This window comes from Cuculus canorus, chromosome 5 (genome assembly GCF_017976375.1).
Source record: "Cuculus canorus isolate bCucCan1 chromosome 5, bCucCan1.pri, whole genome shotgun sequence".
Taxonomy (NCBI): Eukaryota; Metazoa; Chordata; class Aves; order Cuculiformes; family Cuculidae; genus Cuculus; species Cuculus canorus.
The window spans coordinates 60928221-60947256 of NC_071405.1; the positions used below are offsets into that span (position 1 = coordinate 60928221).

Genomic DNA, 19036 nt, shown 5'->3' on the forward strand with positions numbered 1-19036 from the left:
TCATAATATATATATATAAATATATATATGTATATAATCTTATATCCTTGGGTCATTTTAGGCACACAGTTCAGGTGGAGTGCTTTGAACATAGCAGACTTCCTTGAGGGATTTCCCTCCAGTAGGTGACTGTCCTTTGTAAGTTCCCGGTGTAAGACCTCAAGGTATTGCACTGTCTGTAGCTGCGCAGCTTATGTGAGCTAAGTTTCTCACATATCTGGTTTTGGAACTGAAGATTTACATCTGTATGTTGTGTGTTTATATTACTAAATTGAAACTACTAATATTGAAATTGCGGTTTTGTAGATTATTTTAACAGCATATTTTAAAATTTAGTAGTTCTGTAATTGTGAATTGGAGCATATAAAAGAGCAGGTCTTTTTGCACAGTGCTACGCTTAATTACAGTCTATATCTTGCAAAAACCATATTTTTTCAATAATATATTGTTGTTGTGGTAAATGAAAAATAAGCCATCCTTAAACAGCTATTGTTTTTTGTCATTCTAGTTTATTACATAATGACCTTGTGCATTTTAGGGACATTCTTTATAAACACGTTTCTTCTGGCTGTAAACTGGCACTGCAATAGTTATCATTAATTTTCCATCAGTGAGACCAAATCACATAGTCCAGCACTAGCACTGTGTTTCTTATTTATGCAAGGAAATATAAAGTTACTGCTTAGCATTTGGGTCTGGTCAGCTTTTGAAGGTGTTGCAGTTTGATACTATGCTTTGTGGTATTTCATTGTTTCTTTTGATAGACAACTACAATATAGCTTAATATTTATCTTCCATGAATTGAATTGCTATTTTGGATAAACTTAAGCAAAACCATGAAGCATTAGATAGCTTAGGTAGGAAAAAATAAATAAAAAAAAAAGAAAAATCTGATTAAGTAATATACTTTTTTTCTGTGCTGCTGCTGCTTATCTGCAGTGAGCATGTTGCACTCTGGAGTCTTGCCTCCTGACACTCTTGTCCTCTTTTACATGATCTGTGTGACAGGGAATGGGAACTTTCCCTGTTTCAAGGCTCCAGCAGAAAAATCAGACTGGATTGTTCTGTTGTCCAGTCAGTTGTTGCTTCTTGACTTACATTTACGCTCTTCTAGTGAAATGATTGCATTCTTCATCTTTCTATGCAGGCCTAAACTGGTGCTTCTCTGCTATGTTTAGGATTTTTCAGACTACATAGTCTACTTCTGTTTTATTAGAAAAATCTGTTGCTATCAACAGATAGCTTTGATCTGGAATATCCAGGCAGGGCTGTATTCCCAGAATACTTGTTAGTTACAGTGATACACAAGTGATTTAGAAATTAAAAGGCAATGTTCTGGAAAGGAAATGAGGATCTGTCAGTGGGAAATAGCCCCATGTCTTGTAATTAAAATGAGTGGCTTATTTTATGGATCGCATAAACTCTTTTACAGGAGGAGACAAAGCTTGGGATAAGTGAACTGCTGCCATGTTGCAGAAACATTACCAATTATGAAATATTACATTTTATGTATTAAACAGCAAAAAAGTAAAATTAATGCAAGCTTCATTCTGTGCTGTCCTTTAATACAGCAAAACCAGTAATGATAACTTAGAGCCAGACCCTTGCAGGCATCAACAGTTCAAATAAATTATCAATAAAGCAACTTTTTAGAAAGTGTTGAAAGCTGAATGGAAAGCACAGTCACTGCTATACCAGGTAACCAGATTGTTATCAGACTTAGTCTGGATAGTTCCTAATATAGGCCATTCTGGGAGACTGTTTTTTTTTTTTGTGAAAGTGCTACACTGAAGAAGCCATGATGTAAACTGGATACTAAATTCATTCGTGTATCTGCTATTACTGCTATTTTTTCATTGACGCTGATGACTTTTTTGCATGTCTTGTGTGCATCTTACCAACCAGAAAGAGGTACTTAAAGAGGTACTGAGTAGTACTCAGTAGATTTGCTAAATGATTTTTACATATGCTTTAGCATTTTTAGTTTTTTTCTCAATTATTTGTCCGTTTGAATTTGATTTGCCTGGAAGAGTCTAGACATTAACACTATGTGATGGAACAAACTTCTGAGGTTCCTAACAGTTTTAATCAACTTCCAAACCCAGTTGACTTCTGGAGAAGTAGCAAAAATTCAATTGAAGATCGGAGGAGGGTTCACAAATTTTCTATTCCAAATCCAAAAAAAAAAGAGGCCTTTCTCTTAGATTTATATTCCAAATAGAGAGACTGTGTTCCTCCAGCTTAGTGTTTTAGAAAGTTCTTTATTCTGCTTTTGTGCAAGAAGTGATGATAAGATCAGATGAGCTGATTATTGGCAGTGCAGATAATGAGAATATTTCTGAGACAGTTAATTTAAAATATGTTATCACTTGGAAAAAAAGATATTTGGAATATTTATTAGATATCTCATGTGAGATTTTGAAAGTGGTGCTTCGGAGTCCATTCTGAGTTTTCTGATCACAGGAAGTTATAGCAACTTACTGATTGAGTAGTTTGAAAATGTGTATATGAAATTCCGAAGAAATTTTTAGGAGTGATACAATTTGCAATCAAATGTGCAGTTGTAGCAGAACAAGTGATATTCTTTCATGCAGAAAAAAATTAAATACATGCATGCTTACAGAATAGGGTGGTTTCCTAGTGACTGCAATGGGTCAGTATAATGTAAATGTTGCCTTTATTTCTCTTGCATGTCTATGGGTGAAGAATAATCTCATTAATGAGTCAGTGAAGTACTGTTAATATCACAGTAGGCATGAGATGCCTTACGATTGCAAACAGAATTAAGTAGAGGCTAGATCTATGTTTCTCTCTTTAAACAGCAAGAAAGATAAAATTTGTCAAATAACCTTTAGAGAAAATTAACTTTGAATATAATGTTTTAAGAATTTTAACTTTATAAGCATATGCTCCTAGAATGTTTTCAGGTGAAAATGATGCAGTTGTCAGACAACTGTTGTTTGTCCATAGTGGCCTACAGATTCCCATTAGAGTAATACCAAATGAGGTGAAGTAAATCCTATATTCTCAAATTTGACTTTCTTCTTATACATTCATTTTTGGGTAACTTTATATTCCAGTAACTCGTGCCACTGCAATAATCTCCAGTACAATACTTGCGTTATTGTAAAAATCAAGACTTTGACATCTTGAGAGACAGTACTGTTTTGAACTAAAAAAAAATCTATGAAGAGAGTGAAAGCAACAGAGTATTTTGTAAATTGTCCATGAACAGTTAAAAATGTTGACTTTATTAATCAATTACTTTACATATACTGGAGCATTATAGGTTTTGTGACAATTCAGGAATATATATTTTGTTATATATATATTTCAGGAATAAATATTTTGACTCTGCTTATTGTGCATTTGTTATATAAATCATGTTCATGTTATCAGATGACATTAATCAGCAGTGATGCAGATGTGAATTAACTGTTGGTAAAAGTCTAAGTTAATAATCTTCAGACTTACTGAAATTTCAGCTTTGTTTTCAAGGGAGTGTCAGGCTAAAACTTTGGTTCTCATGTATCAGATATTTTTTTTACTCAAGTACTTCAAATTATTGAATATGATTAACTTTTCAGGGACTTGTTAAAATATCACATTGACTAATTTTGTGTCTCGGTCAAACTTAAATGAAAGTTCATTTCTTTTTAGAGAATGTTGTATTTTGCTCCAGTACAATGTGTTCCAGATCATATTTCTTCAAGGCTAGTTGCTGTAATTCTAAATTTGACAGTTAAATTTTGATGGAGTGTATGATTTATAAATACTTTTAGTAGCTCTTCCCTACAATTACTGGAAGTTACAGAGCTCTCAACCTTTAGTATTATGAAAAGATATTCTCCAATATGTTTGTACAGTTCATTGAAGTTTTAGTCATAATCATATAAGCAGATTGCCATATTCTTAAAAGTCTTTTCTTTATAGATTAACTAGAGTTCAGTGGTGATGTGAGAGTGCATGTGAATATGTGTGTGTGTGTAGAGATGCACTTTACATAGGTTTCATAAATAGTGCAGTTTTGAAGGATATTCTTAACTGTCATACATGGGGGAATGAATTATCTAAGTATGCACAAACATATAACTTGTCATACTTGTTAGTAACAATAAAATTGACTTATTTTGTCTGAAATTCTTATATGGTACAGGATGTGTTACAATAAGTAGGCAACTATTTAATGTTGCATTACAGTATGTAAGAGTTAATTTTAAAAAACAATTTTTTAAAAAAAAATCTTTGCTGTCGGTCGGGAAGCAATATTATTTACAAAGAAACATAAGGGAGGAATATAAGATTTATTTCTAATAAGCAAGATACCTTATTTTCATTTAAGGCACACTTCTTCTCCAGTGGTTCTAAGTCTTGTCTTGTGTGTGTTAAAAGGAAGACTCAGAATCTTATCCTGTTGTGCCTACAATTTTACTTGTGCAAGAAGAGCTGTTCGCTCACAGAATTAATAACATGGATGAAGCTACTTATGTGCCTTAGTATTTGCCGGCATGTATTCTGAAATAATGCATTAAATAACATTGCTTTGACAATACTCGTATAGAAATAAATGTGGCCAAACAGTTAATTCTTATATTATACATTTTTCTAGAGTATCTTCCCTCAGTGGAATTCTGTTAATAAGTTGAATTATCCAAACCATGCTGCATGCTCAAGTAAACCAAGCGAGCTATAGAGTCGGGGTTTGTTTTGTAAATGCTGTATCAGAGCTCTTTCATGTTGGTCTTTGTTGTGGAAGACTAGAACACCATTAAGCTTCTAGAAGTCAGTCCACGTGGAGGCTATATGGTCAAAAGCTAATGCAGAGCAAGGTTAAAAAAAATTGGGTATATATTAAGAACTTAGTTTATCGAGGCTGACTTTTGACTGTTGGATAGTTTGTTAAAAATGCTATTCAAAAAAAGAAATCCAAGAGTGAAATTTAGCTTTGTCTGAAGTCAGAGAGTATGATGCAAGTCGACTGATTTGCATTAACTAAATCATGGCTTCTCTAGGCTAGAAATATACAAACTACTGTTCCTTTGACTTTCTTTTCCTTGACTTAGTAAGTGCTTTTTCTTCAACAAGGCATTGTTCTGCAATATAATAATGTAGGCCCCTACCTGCCTTCATAAGGCAGAGACTTTTGTAATTTCTTTTTCATTCTGAGAAAGCCACAAAGAACTGCATAAGCTGATATCTTAAAAGAAACCTTGATTTTAAATTTAAATCACAGTGCTTGACTGCTAATTCTAGATGAATGTGTAAGAACTGTTTCTAAATTTTGTTTGTCTTTCATGTTATATTTGTTGATATAATTGCTGTTGATTGCAAAATAGTTACACTTGCAATCACCAACACTTATAATACCCAATCTAGCATGGGAACAGAAATATACATGGTTATGTGACTGTTTTGTTATTGTTCCCTGACATCTTGTCATTACAATGTTATGTCTTTTATTCAATCTGAAATTGACTGTTCATGCTAAATTTGTTTATCAGATTAAGTAATCAGTCCTTGTTGAGGTAATTTCATAAAAAAGATTTCCTGAAAGAACTGTCTGCAGGCAAGTTTGCTCTGTAATTATTTGAGCATTTAAGAGCTGGAAGTCCCAAAGGTGAAGCAGACGTTTATGTGAAACCAAATCTGTGCACAAAATGCAATTTTTGTCTTTGTTGTGTAATTGCTGTTCAGCTACAGACTGTAGTCTCCCTGTCAAAGACTTTGTAGCCTCTGTTTATGCTACCTAAGACCTCTTGTGCACTCAGGTGACTTGTATAAAAGAAGCAAAAATTTACAGTTCTGTAGAAAAGTCCTTAGGCAACTTTTTCAAAAATGGATAAGCCTATTTTTATTTTAATATTCTAGCTTTTTTTGATAGGTATATCTTAACTATATTAAATTTTGCTAAATGCATGGGTTTCAGCGTGACTTATTTTTTTATTGAAAAAATTTAATCGGACCATCTAAATTAAATATTTTAGAAAGAAATTCTTACGAAATAGTATATCTAAAAAGGTATCTCAATATGCTTGTATTCTTTGAAAATAGTTAATATATGAAAATAGTTAATATGAGATAGCATTTAAAAAATCATTCATTAGTGAATAATTTATAATTCTGAAGACTAATTGTTCACTTTGTAAGTGCCACTAAATGGAGAATCATTCTATCAGGAAACCTGTGTTTATGGTGTGAGATATGTCTGTAGTGGAAGATTTTCCTGGCTTTCTATTTCTACTATTTAGAATTTAATTCTAGCCTTTTGAACGGTGGTATTTCAATACACTCCTGTTTGATACCAGCCTTTGGGAATGGTGTTTCGGTCTCTTTCGCTCTCTCTCTTTTTTCATTTGCAGTGGGATTCACATGTGCTCCTGTATATATGAACATACCCCTCTGCCATCTCCCTGCATCTTTGGTGCTCCCAGGCAGCAAGAGAACCATGCACTAATTAAATGTGGTTATGATGAGATTGCAGTTAGATACTGAAAACTGTGACTGAGAGATGATGAATGCGCCCTACACTGAATTAATAGATTTTGTGTCTGTATGTGTGCAAGCAATATTTCAATAATTACATTTGTTAAACTCTTTTAGTTAGGTCATCAGTTATGCTTAAAGGTGGTGATGCATCTTGATGCCCTATGCAGACCTTTCATTAAAGTGAATCTAACTAGTTTTTTAAAAAGTGGATTACTTATGCAGCATTGTCCCCTGGTATGGATACTAGTATTTAGAAGTAGTTTACTCTTAAAAGTGAGCTAAGCTAACCTCAATGAAGACTACTGAAGTTCTTAACGAGAGCGTTCTCGTAAGGATTTTATGTGAATTCACATTAGATTAGTTTCCACCTCTGTTTTTGGAACTCCTCCTTCCTAAGCAATGAAGGTATGAGATATATATGCTTTGAGGTTTTTCTGAGTGGGAAGACATGAAAGTCCCAGAATCATATGCAATGATCCACAGACTTATGTGATTCATAGGTAATCTGCAGAACCTTACCAAACAGAGGATTTTCAGTTTGAAGTAGAGTTGCTACATCTCTGCGTCTCAGGGATATTTCCATACTGTCTTTGATTACTTGCAGCTGCCTCTGATAGAAATATCAAAGCTTAGAAAAATGAGATACTGTGTTCGAAATTAGTATAATCAGTTGTCTTAGAGTGATTCACAAATTATAAGGCAAAACTCATATTTAAGAATTTTCCACTCAAATAATTGCAGAAGCCTAGAAGTCTTGTTACTAATGTATACATTGTCAGTCACACACTTGCAAATACGTTGTGTTCTAATTTGAAGTTTTGCGAATGACTGATAATTATTGTTTAGACACAAATGACCGTAAGCTTTAATTTAAGCCTGTGTAAGTTTTCTGTTACTCATGCAGGTTTCAAGGAGGATATTCATTGGAAAGACAATTTCACTTAGAGATAATATCTTTCATATCTTGGTCATAAAATGAACTCTTTGGCAAAGCTGTGAAGCAAATGTTAAAAATTAAGCGTAGTTTAACAATTCTGCAGCTAATTATACTTCAGTTTCTTACATGGATCTGTTATAAACGGTAAATCTGTAGGGATATTCTGCATTTCACTGATTGGTAGTGTTTTCTTTCAATAGATTTTCTTGCAATATGGGTGAGCTGGCGTATATAGGCACAGGTCTGGCACTTTCCTTTTTATCTTTTATATTGTTTTAACTGTTGTTGCATTATTTAATTTAAGATAGACATCATTAAGGTGGTGAAGAGTTCCATGCACTGATATGCTTAGCAGTAACCTTTACTCATAATGTGATATTGTCTGTATGTCTTATTTTGTTCAGCTTTCTCTGGCACTGATGAAGCCTAAGGCCGCTGTTTCTTTGAGATGCTGATAATTTTTATCTGATTAACTGACACATTTAGTTGAAATCAGACACAGCCCTTAGGCTGGGCATGGATTTAATTTAAGAAGTATCAAAGGTTTGGACTGTGTGCTGTTTAATCATCATGTTTATCAGGCAAAGAAAAATTACCGAAGGACCATAGGGAGAGGGTTATCTTAAGGAGCAGTAACTTGGGAAATTGATAATAACTGTGAGGTAATTTACAGCTAACTTTTACATTCATTAATATAACATTTCCCACTAATAATTACAGTCACGTAATATACTAATTAAATTGAAAACATCAGCAGTAATTTTCTTTCTGCTGAACTCTGAGAGGGTCAGGTAAAGACATTAAAATGTGAAATTAAAGAAAACCTCTGTACTAATACCACTGCAGTGAATATTTTCCTTACTAGTAGAATACTTGTACCAGTACTGTATGCTACAATGTATATGCAGACATTTCCTCAAATTACTGTCATTATCCCTAATTAAGTTTCAGTCACTGAAATAAAAAAAAAGAAGGCAAAACTGAATTCACAGTGTGCTAGCATAAATTACTTTTGCATTTCTGTTTGTATTTTACTTCCCCTATGAACCAGTATGTCAGTATTGTACGAGTATTACAGAGCCACCTTAACAACAACTTAACAGTAAGCTTACTCATGGCACTAATGTTTTGGAGCTTTCACAAAACTGTTTAATTTTTTATACTATTTTCTGATACAAAATATAGCTGAAAGTAATTTATAATACACAGAGAGCAGCAATTTTGAACTGTGTTATTCATTAAACTGTTTAATAATATATAACTAAAACTGAAGATTTAAATGTGAATTGTGTGCTTCAGTACAGTTACAGTTGCAAAGATCGATTTGCTGTTCTGAAGCAATTGTTCATGAAGATTATTCTTCCTGAATGTTCTGAATAGGAATAAATTCATTATTATAACAAGACATGTAATAATGACATCACTTCACTTACAGTTAAAACATAGGTAATAATTATCTTGTGTACATAAAAGAGCTTTCTTCTTCTGCTAAAACAAATTGTGTTATTTAGATGCTTTTAAAAGTTGATTTTTGTGCCTGCCTTTTAAAATGAGTGATTTTGGTAGTTTTAATGGTGAAAAATAAGTTTTTAAAAGTCACATGGAAAATAAAAAGTTGTTAGCACTTGTATACATCTATGTTTAGCATGTATTTTTATTTGTGATGTAATACTTTTTGATAAGAGTATACTGTACTGAGTATAAGTGCTGTTCATATTATCAAATAGAGAAACAATTTGGTTTTACTTCAGACTAATCTGTTGCACTAGCAATATATTAGTCAAGTTTATCATAGCTTAAATGATATCTTAAGTTAACAGTACATGATGTTCTAATAATAATAAAAATAAATAAATAATAATAAAAAGAGAACCCAGAAAAAACTCCCTTCCATATTAGCTTTTATTGAACATTTTCCTGTTCTGTGTTGCTTTTTATATGTTACAGCACCTCACATCTTTCTTCCAGGATTTTCCCGATTTGCTTCCTTGTATTTGAGTTCAGTGCAGTTTTCTGATACTTGCAGATGTCAGCTTGCTCTATCCTTGTTGAGGCAGTAGTTTTGTGAAAATGCTTTTTATAGTACCAAACCTGATGATATTCCACATCAGAATCTGAAATGATGTGTAGTACGTGAGACCTGGCACCATTGATTCTGGGATTGTTTCTCTGCTATCCATTGTCTACTCTGAATGAAACAAAATCCTGTCTGTTTGCAAAATGTTCAATAACTCTTTCAATACCAAATGGTGAATCTAGTGACAAACTAGTTTTCAGTTAGCACTCTGTGCATGCTTCAAGTGCTGAGCTGAAGGCTTTATGTGAACTTTGTCCAGGTGAGGAATTTCTGAAGGTTGTATGGAACAGCTTTTTTTTCTGTTCCACCTCCTACTCCATCCTTTTCTCCTTCATATCTTTATATTTCTTGAATTTGTGCTACTCCAACTACTTTTTGAACTGTACAGAATAGGGATATTGAATTTATCCCATTTCATGGTATGTAAGTATATGAATCATCTCCCTTATTTCCAAGCATTTCTTCAGTGTTTTCTTGCTTCTCTTTCTGGAAGCTGCTGTCTGGACAGTGATGGAAGTTTATATTTACTCTTTACTATCAGAAGAACTGAATGAAAAGTAATGGGGGTGAACAGCTTCCTGTCAAAAGTCTTGAAACGTGAATGTTAACCATCACTGAAAAATGACACAAAGTACTGTCATTTCAAAGGATTATTATAACTTATGCATTATCAAGGGAAATAAACTAGAATAAGCGCAGGACGTTTTCAGTATGACTGTTTAAATCAGATTTAAAGTAGCTAGTATGCAAACAGCCAATAACAGTCTTCTGTTCTTTTGTTACTAACTTCAAGACATATTTTATACAGATATACATATATACACGTGTGTGTATTTGTACATATATATTTGTGTTTGCGTGTCTGTGTGTGTATGCATTCATATGGAAGCACGTTCACCCTCTAAATGTATTATAGGCGTGTAGAATTGAAACAAAAAAAAATCCAAAAAAACCACAAACCAACACCTATGAGTAATCTACTTGGTATTTAAATTTCAAGTTTGGGCCATTATTCCAACAGTCATTTAATGGAAGTTCCATGACCTTAAAAATTATAATGGCTTTTAAAATACTTTTACTGTAGAATGATTTTGAAAGTTCCGTGGATTCAGGACTAGAGTTTTTAAAATCCTCCCCAAATAGGTCTGTGAAACAGTTAATTTTAGTATAGAAGAAATATTGTATTTGCATAAGAACATGATGCTTAAATGTGTGCTTCCAGGTACTTTTATTTTTATAATAGTTTGAGTTTATTTTTATAATAGTTTGAGTTTATTTTTATAATAGTTTTCTTACTGAGTATCTTTGCTGGTGTATATGTTTTTTAAGAACTTGAAAACCAGAATGAATTAAAAAAATACTATGTTTGTTGTTCTGTGAACAGTGTAAAAAAACAATTGAGTGAGTCAGTTACCTTCTTTCTGGGTGATCAGGAGAATCTATGAATTGTGTATTTGGGAAATCATGAAAGGAAGCATTAATTTCACTGCATGTTTATTTATTTTGAGGATCACATCTTTTATTGGAAATATGCATCTTCTTATATCTTTGATACAACTATTTATTTCCTGTCTTAGAGAAAGAAGAGTATATATAGTGGCAACTGTCATGGAAACAACAGATTAGCAGTGCACTATGATAAATATTACGATGATAACAGTGAACATGTTATTTGTTATGCTAAGGAAAGATGTATGTGTTATAAAACAGGTTGCCCAGAGAAGTTTTGGATACCCTGTCATTGGAAGTGTTCAAGGCCAGGTTGGATGGGGCTTTCAGCAGCCTGGTCTAGTGGAAGTTGTCCCTGCCCATGGCAAAGGGGGGTGTGTTGAACTAGGTGATCTTTAGGTTCCCTTCCAACCCAAGCCATTCTATGATAAAATAATATAGAACATTGTATGTGATATGATAACCACATATCATATGGTTTCTGTAGCCATGGAGATTAATCTGTTTGTGAGACAACAGTTGTACAGCCTTGTGTTTGTTTGTGTAAGATGCTTCAAAACATTACTTACTGAACTTGGTTAAAGGGGTAGTTTGTCTCTAGTAACTTAGAACTGGATAGTGAAAGTTGTTATTAAATGTTCTTTGGTGTCTATTTTTTCAGAATATCTGAGGATGCTTTTTTTTTTAATCGAAATAGAAAAAGCTCTGTGATAGAACATTGAATGAGAACTTTCCTCAACTGTTTGGAAAGCATATACTGAATATAATTTCCTAAGTATCATTCTCTATCCAGCCACTATGGCTGAACACTTAATTTACACAATGCCAATAGATAAAATAGACCGATTCATAAGAACAAACCCAATATTGTTAAGCAGTGACAACGCTGGGAATCTGTGCTTAATTATGAGCTCCAAGCTCTTCCAATTTGAAAAAATATTGCTGATGCTAATACTTAAAAAAAGCTTAAAAACGTGTGTTAAGCCAGTATTTTTAACTTGATTGTTTTGATGTTGAGTCCTTGAACAGAAGTAGTTCCAAAGTGTGGTCCCCTCTGTTTATTAGCTGTGAGACTGTCAGATCTCAGAGTTTAATTTCATGATCTTGTTTGTCAAAGAGTAAAATTCAGAGTTCTAAGATAAGAAATCCAGGGCCACTGCAGGCATTATTTGCATTGCTATGTCTCAGTCTTTGGACTTGAGGCAGGGAAGAATCCCTTTAAAGAAAAAAAGTAATTTGTTTTAATTATTTAATATTAACAGAATTATTTTTTCTTTAAATAAAGTTATATCAATCAAAGATATTGTGCATCTCGTAAGAACTTCAGAAAAAAATAGTTAAATCTATTCTCTCTACACTTCTATATGAATAATCATGTTTTCAAAGACAGTTGTGTGGCTTTACTCTATGTAATTTTTTTAAGAAGGAATTTGAATAATGCAACTGCAGCAGCACAGGTAAACTGCATATGAAAATTGCATGAAACAAAGGAATATAGGGAAGACATTCTAGATTTACTTGGAGAGCCACAAAAGCTTCATGAATCATTTTATCAAAATTGTTCAAAGAAAACTGTAGTTACATAACTGTGTTAAATTTTTAAGAAATGTAATTCTGAATGATTGGGTTGAGTAAATTGAACAGGAATAGCTAGGAATTTTGATAAACCTGGTGACTCTTAAATCAGAAATGCAGATGTGTATGAATAACTTAGGAATTTGCTTGGGCACGTGAGGTGAGAATTAATGTAAAGAATAAGATAATAGATTGAGGAAATTATCCCAAACAGACATAAACTAGGATATTTTTTACCCTAATTATGAATCACTTTCTGCATCATTTTATTGATAAGAAACTGAAAATTAATTTAAAATTCAATATCCTGGCAGTCAAAGACTGATTTGATATTGAAGTTCATATCTAGGAATATAGTTGATAATTTTATGGTAAAATCTTGCTGCGAATTTCATGAGATTGCTGTCTTAACTGAGCAGGTCTAGAGGGTAGGTCATGCTGGGTAGTTATGGTCAACCTTGATCAAAAGAGGAAAACAACTTTAAAATCTAGCTGGAGCAAATTGTAGGGAAAGAAAGGAAATTCAGCATGTTGATTGGGACACAAGCAAGTTAAAAATGCAAGAGTTCATGAAATATGATAAGTATGTGCATTTTCAACTTTTACATTCTCACTGTGTTTACAAGAAACAATTATGAACTATTGGTAATTGAAATGAGTCAGAGAAAACGTGTCTTGGAAGACCTTTTTTTTTAGGAGAATTTTTCAATGATGATATACAGTAAGTTGCTTGCAAGTTTTCTTGTTCCAGTGTTATGATGAGAAGAATAAGCTTAGATCTTCTCGTGCTGCATATTGTGACAAATGCTAACAGCTTAATTAATCCTTATGATTGTATGTTCCTAATATTTATTTGTAGGTGGGATAGCTAACACCTCAGTTATAGTGCAGAGCTGGAGGTAATATTCAGGATATGAGTAAGACTTTAGGATAAGCTGTTAAATTTGGTACTTTTCAGTTGCCCTGGTTATTTCTTCTGCAGAATGATACTTGAGTCAAGTATATTACTGTATTAGAGTAATAACTATGTGGTAGGTCAGCTGTATTGCTTTCTTCTGTGCAAAATTTGTATTCCAGCCCATTCAGTTCCATATACTGGGCATAGAGAAGAAGATTTATCCTTGGTTGATTCTACTAGTAAATGTACTGAATCTCTGTTGCTTAGGCCAGCATATACTGCTATCATTAGTCTTCCTTGTCTTTTTTCAGGACAAAGAAGAAGTGGAGGGTGTATCTGTGGGAGCCATTCTTTCTGACTACCAGAGAGTTCGAGTTGAAGATGTGTAAGAATATATTAGTCTTTATTAATACATAGATTCTAGAAAGTGCTTTACTTGTTTGTTTTCTAACTCAATTTTGGAGCAGAGACAGTTGCCTTATTTCTCACATTCTGTCATACCCAGTTCATTCAATTTGTTAATTAACTTTTTTTTTCTTTTTTTTTCCCCCCTTTTTTTATTTCCTGGGACAATGTGTTCATTACTAAAAATTCAGCAGAGACTATACTGAGCTTTTTTTATTGCTCATCTCTCATGGATGTGTTAGAGTTTTGATATGAAAATAGTTGACTAGGTTCAAATCTTTGATTTCAACTGAAAGCTCACTCAGTTCCAGTGACTACAGTGTTGTGTTAAAGCGTGTTTATTTTTCAACAATTTTAGTATAGAGGAACATTTTTCATTTGTTATTTCTACTGTGCACACTCTTTAAGTCTAGATAGATTGTGGTATTTTAAGAGTATTAATTAAAAAAAGGATTATGTAATGGGAATTGTGTGTGTTATATAGGCCAAGATTTGATTTATGTCTGGAAAAAAAGTTTCACATATATATCTGATGAAATGCAAACCCACCTCATGTTAAAAATTAGTAATAATTTCATGAGTTAATTAGTTATTTGTTGCTGATGAAAGCAAGTATCCAGAGTATTTTATGAACTGTAAGTATGGTGAGGTTAATGCTGTGCCAACTCGACTCACATCAGCAAGTTACACAGCATGTGAGTTTTCTTCACACTTTACATAGGTAAATTGCAGACAAAATAGATCCTTTCTTTTTCTTTTCCCTTACACTTAAAATAATTTAATGACTGCCTGATCACGTTGCTAGTTATTTTAGAAAAGATTGCTTTTGTTGATTATGAGTTTCAGATCTTTTACCGTAGCCAAAAGATTGACGGGCCAATATTTCAAACAGACCTAATTAATTCCAAGGTTTCACAGTGATAAAAAAATTTTGTGTGGATCTGTAGATTTAACCCTAGCAATGAAGTTGTTTCACATAAACCATCCCAGCTGCTTGGAGTCGGCTAATTTATTATCCAGAGTTGGGCACCTAAGTGAACTACTTCGCATTCCAAGTTACTAAATATTTCTTTTAATTGCACAACTTAGTGCTCCATTAAAATATATAAAAGTAATAACAAAGACAATCAAATTATATGGGTCCTAGCTATGGATTTACACAAAAACATTAAACATCCATTTAACTATAAAGTCTTGACACTAACACTAGTAGGTCTGTCTACCATATGGGAGAAAGCCTATATATTAGATAAACAATGATAATTGACAAATAAATGTATTTTTTTGGGTGCTGTGAAGTAGTCCCATAGTTAAACATTTTTCAGTTTTTCAGGAGCTCTTCATTACACATTTCATCGCCAACTGATGGTACTTGACAATTTGCAGAAGGGTTACCTATCAGTAGTGCAAATTAGTGGTTCTCTAATTTGGTAAACAATCAAATACTGTGTATGAAATGCTGCCTAAATATGATATGTATCAAAACAAATAATTAAATTTACATTCACATGTTGATACTTTGTATCACCAGCTGTATACTTTTCCCTGAATGATTGTTTTCCTTGAGTTGATCCAAATCACAGGTTTGTTGAGTGTAACAAATTTAGCCACTTGTACTGAAGACATGGGCTACATTTATCACAGAGCAGTAACTCTTGGCTGAGCTGTGTTCACAAAAGCTGATCACTTTCTAAGATGTTAACTAGTTTGCATCCTTAAATGTTTAGGAATGCATTTTCTCATGGTTTTAGTTATGTTCTCATGCAAATCTGTTTAAATCATTGAGCTACATCTTCCTTACATGGATGATATATAGTCAGAACAAACTTATTTATTTTTTAATATTAGATTTACTGTATATAAAGAAGTCTAAGACTAGTACAGTATTGCAATTGAAATTGTAGAAGAAAAATTATTTAAAGATAGGAAATCAAAGAAATGTGTTTTCTTTAATTTTACATGAATCATACTGTGTAAAGCGTAATGCTTGCCTTTATCCAACTTTATGTTTGTTTTTAAGATGCAGAAGGCTTAATCTTCAGCCTTTAGCTTACCTTTGGCGTCGGAACCAGGAAATATTGCTCAAAGAAATGATATCATCTAACATTCAAGCCATAATCATAAAAGTGGCATCTTTTGGTATGTATTCAAATTCTGTGCAATATTGTCTGCTGAAATTTCCCGTGGACAAATCCACAACATAACAGAGAAAAACCAAAAACTCTGTTCTCTTTTTTAGGGTAAAAAATAGTAATATGAAGAAAATTTTAAAAAGATTGCGTGGCTGAATAATAGTCATGATGTCTGGATAATTAATTTACCTGTTTGCAATTCATTCTTAGACTAGATATGGAAAAGTTGGAAAATAATTCTTCTTAGCATAGACATTAAATTCCTTTTGTAATTTTTTTCTAGTTTGGTTTTCATTTGCAGTAAAGATGCATGCATAATTCAGTGGTTCACAGTATTGTCATTTACAGTTGCTGCAGAGTGGTGGCCAGACAATATTATGAAACAACCGTGAAAGTTTTAATAGAAGTATAGCAAATTAAAATCAAACAATGTAATTATATGATGTAATTACAAAACTTTGTGTAACAACAGTCTTCGAGTTAGTAAAGCACGTAGCAAATAGAAATAGTTCATCATTGCCTTTGAAAAGGTGGTATTTACAGTGTGGTTGTTTACTATACCCGAAAATCAATGTGTCTTTTCATGTCAAATATGTAAAATGAAGTTTGCATAATAAAGCAAATCAAAGCAAAAGATAAATGATAATTTTTTGAATATGAAGATAAGGTCAAATAATGTGCTCTATGACCCTAAGAAGTGCATAAGAAGCATGGTAGTGGTACAACATATTAATTTCAGACCTTTGTGCAGTTTTTCACTTAAAAGTATCAAATGAGGTCTTAAAGCACCTTTTCTTGAGTTCACTATAGGTTTACAGTACATTGCACCAAAGAATGTCTAGTATAATGCAAGAGGATCAGTGGCATTGGTGGCTAGAGATGTATGTTTAAAAAAATAATGTTGTATAAACTTGCATTTAAAGTGCAGTGGCTGGTTTATCTCTGCAGCTTTCACATCAGATTCCTAATGTCTTTCTTCTTTAAAGAAAGCCTTGTAGCAAAGTAATTTCCTCCTAAATATTAACAAAGAATTGAATTATGATCTCTTTAGACTGACTGAATTGCATGACTCTTTTAAATTATTTATTTATTTGTTTGTTTGTTTGTGTTTAGCTGGTATAGTTTCTAACTAGTTTTTACATTATCACTATGATGGTCTCACTGAATTGTTGTCTAAGATCTGCTTAAGGCTGCTAGTGAAATTAGAATGATTAGAAACACTACGTTCCCTCATTCACTCACAGGTAAACGGCAATTTAATATCATTTTCCTGAATTTTGGAAGCCCAGTTACAAATACATCGGAGTTGAATCCTGTGTTTTCTACTATAAAACACTTCTTTTTTAAATTGGAAGAAAAACTAAGGCAGTAGTTTTAAGGCCACGTGAAGTACCTTTTTGTATTTATATTATTTTTCCATAAAAAGGAATCCTTCTTTGCTTATGCTGACATGAAGAAAAAATAAAAGTCCTCAAATAATATCTAATATGCTTTTTCACACTAGAAAGCAGGTTTAGGTTGTTTTCACTAAATTTTGTGCCATTGAAGGAAATTAGAAGAAGGAAAAAAACCCACATAAAATGAAAGAAGTAAATATTATTTAAAATTTAACTGAAAAATACCGAGGGAAATATATGACATCATTGATGACCTGTTTTACACCTGAAGCTTGTCTTTTGTATTATAGAGTCTTAAAAAAAATCCAAAATGCAGGAGTTAGTGTGAAAAGCGTGCTTTGTGGGCTGTTCATTGAAGGGGAGAATACCATAAATACTTTTAGAGAGCAATTAGATAGAAAATCACGGCAGGATTTTTTTTCTTTTTTATTTTTTGGGCTACAGGTAAAAGAAAGATCAGAGTCAATTTCTTACCTGCCTCAGGCAGGTGTAATTAGATGTAAGCAAATTTAATGGAGCTTGTGTGCTCTGGGGCCATTCTTTAATGCTTTAATAATTGCTTGCCTTATTAAAGTGGATTTAAGGTACTGAAGGCTGTTTAACATATCAAGTAGTAAAGAAGATAAGACAACAGTTTAACTTTTTCCTCTTAGATTAATAATCAAAGCTAAACCGCAATGAAAATATTAAAAATAACAGATTTAAGAGTCCGAAGGGTAGTGCATTAGGTGGTACATTGAACAGATTTTAATGCAATTTACAAATCTATAACTTAGCTTGACGTTCATAAGCACTGCCATACTTGTACACCTGCCTTGTACTGTTTTCCATTAGCTCAGTGCCAGTATTGGCCAGATAAAAGCCCATCATTTTACGCAGAAAACTCATAATTATGCAAGTAAATGAGCATTAGCTTAGTATGTTTCCCTACACCCACCCTTACAAATTAATACCATAAACTTTGCCAGTGGCAAGAGTTTTCTGTCTTGTAGTATGCTTTTCCAGATGGGGTACCAGTTGTTCTCACATACATGCAGAAGAAGTATTGTTAGCAAGCCTTCTTCACATGCCTTCTGTTGATCTATAAGTAGATCAGCTTTCCTTTAGAGTGTATTTCAGAGGCATTAGTGGTGAAAGAAAAACATTCCATGATCTAGCAGCAAACCTGGGCAATAAAAATAAAAAAGCTGCTTATGCGTATTTATCTTCTATGCCATTTTCTTGCTGCTAAAGAATGCCTGTACGTTGCATGATACTTTTATTTTTGAAATATAACCCTCTTCAGTGGAAATCCCAGGGAGTGAGAATGAGGTTACTCAGTGATAGCTAAAATAGAAGCACTTACTGATTGTTTTTAACATGTGTGTGCCTGAAATTCCTGTAATATCCATTGCTCATATGAAACACTGCAATATAGCACAATCATAAGATGCATTTTTGATATCCTGTCTTTCTTAGCATATTTTATGAATTACAGTACTAATTAACTTGCAGAGTATTCATATAACAGAATCAACTTTTAATCTTGTTATTTTTATGTGCTGTTTTTACCTGTGCCGTGTTCTAAAGCAAATTGCCTGCAATGCAGCACAAGGTTTAATCCTCAGGTGGAAGTGAGATAAGGAGGAAGATTACATTTGGAAGGAATGTCCAGGTCCTCAGTGAAAACTCAGCATAGAG

At 33.0% G+C, this 19036-nt stretch overlaps 1 protein-coding gene across 17 annotated transcripts in view; it reads left to right on the forward strand.

Moving 5' to 3' along the window:
* DPH6 (diphthamine biosynthesis 6) overlaps positions 1 to 19036 on the forward strand; it is a 204941-nt gene that overhangs the window by 30217 nt on the left and 155688 nt on the right. For all 17 annotated transcript variants that reach the window (XM_054068070.1, XM_054068079.1, XM_054068073.1 and 14 more), the window contains 2 exons: positions 13734 to 13807; positions 15848 to 15966. In XM_054068070.1, the coding sequence (XP_053924045.1) occupies positions 13734 to 13807; positions 15848 to 15966 (193 nt within the window). The remainder of the gene's footprint in view (positions 1 to 13733; positions 13808 to 15847; positions 15967 to 19036) is intronic.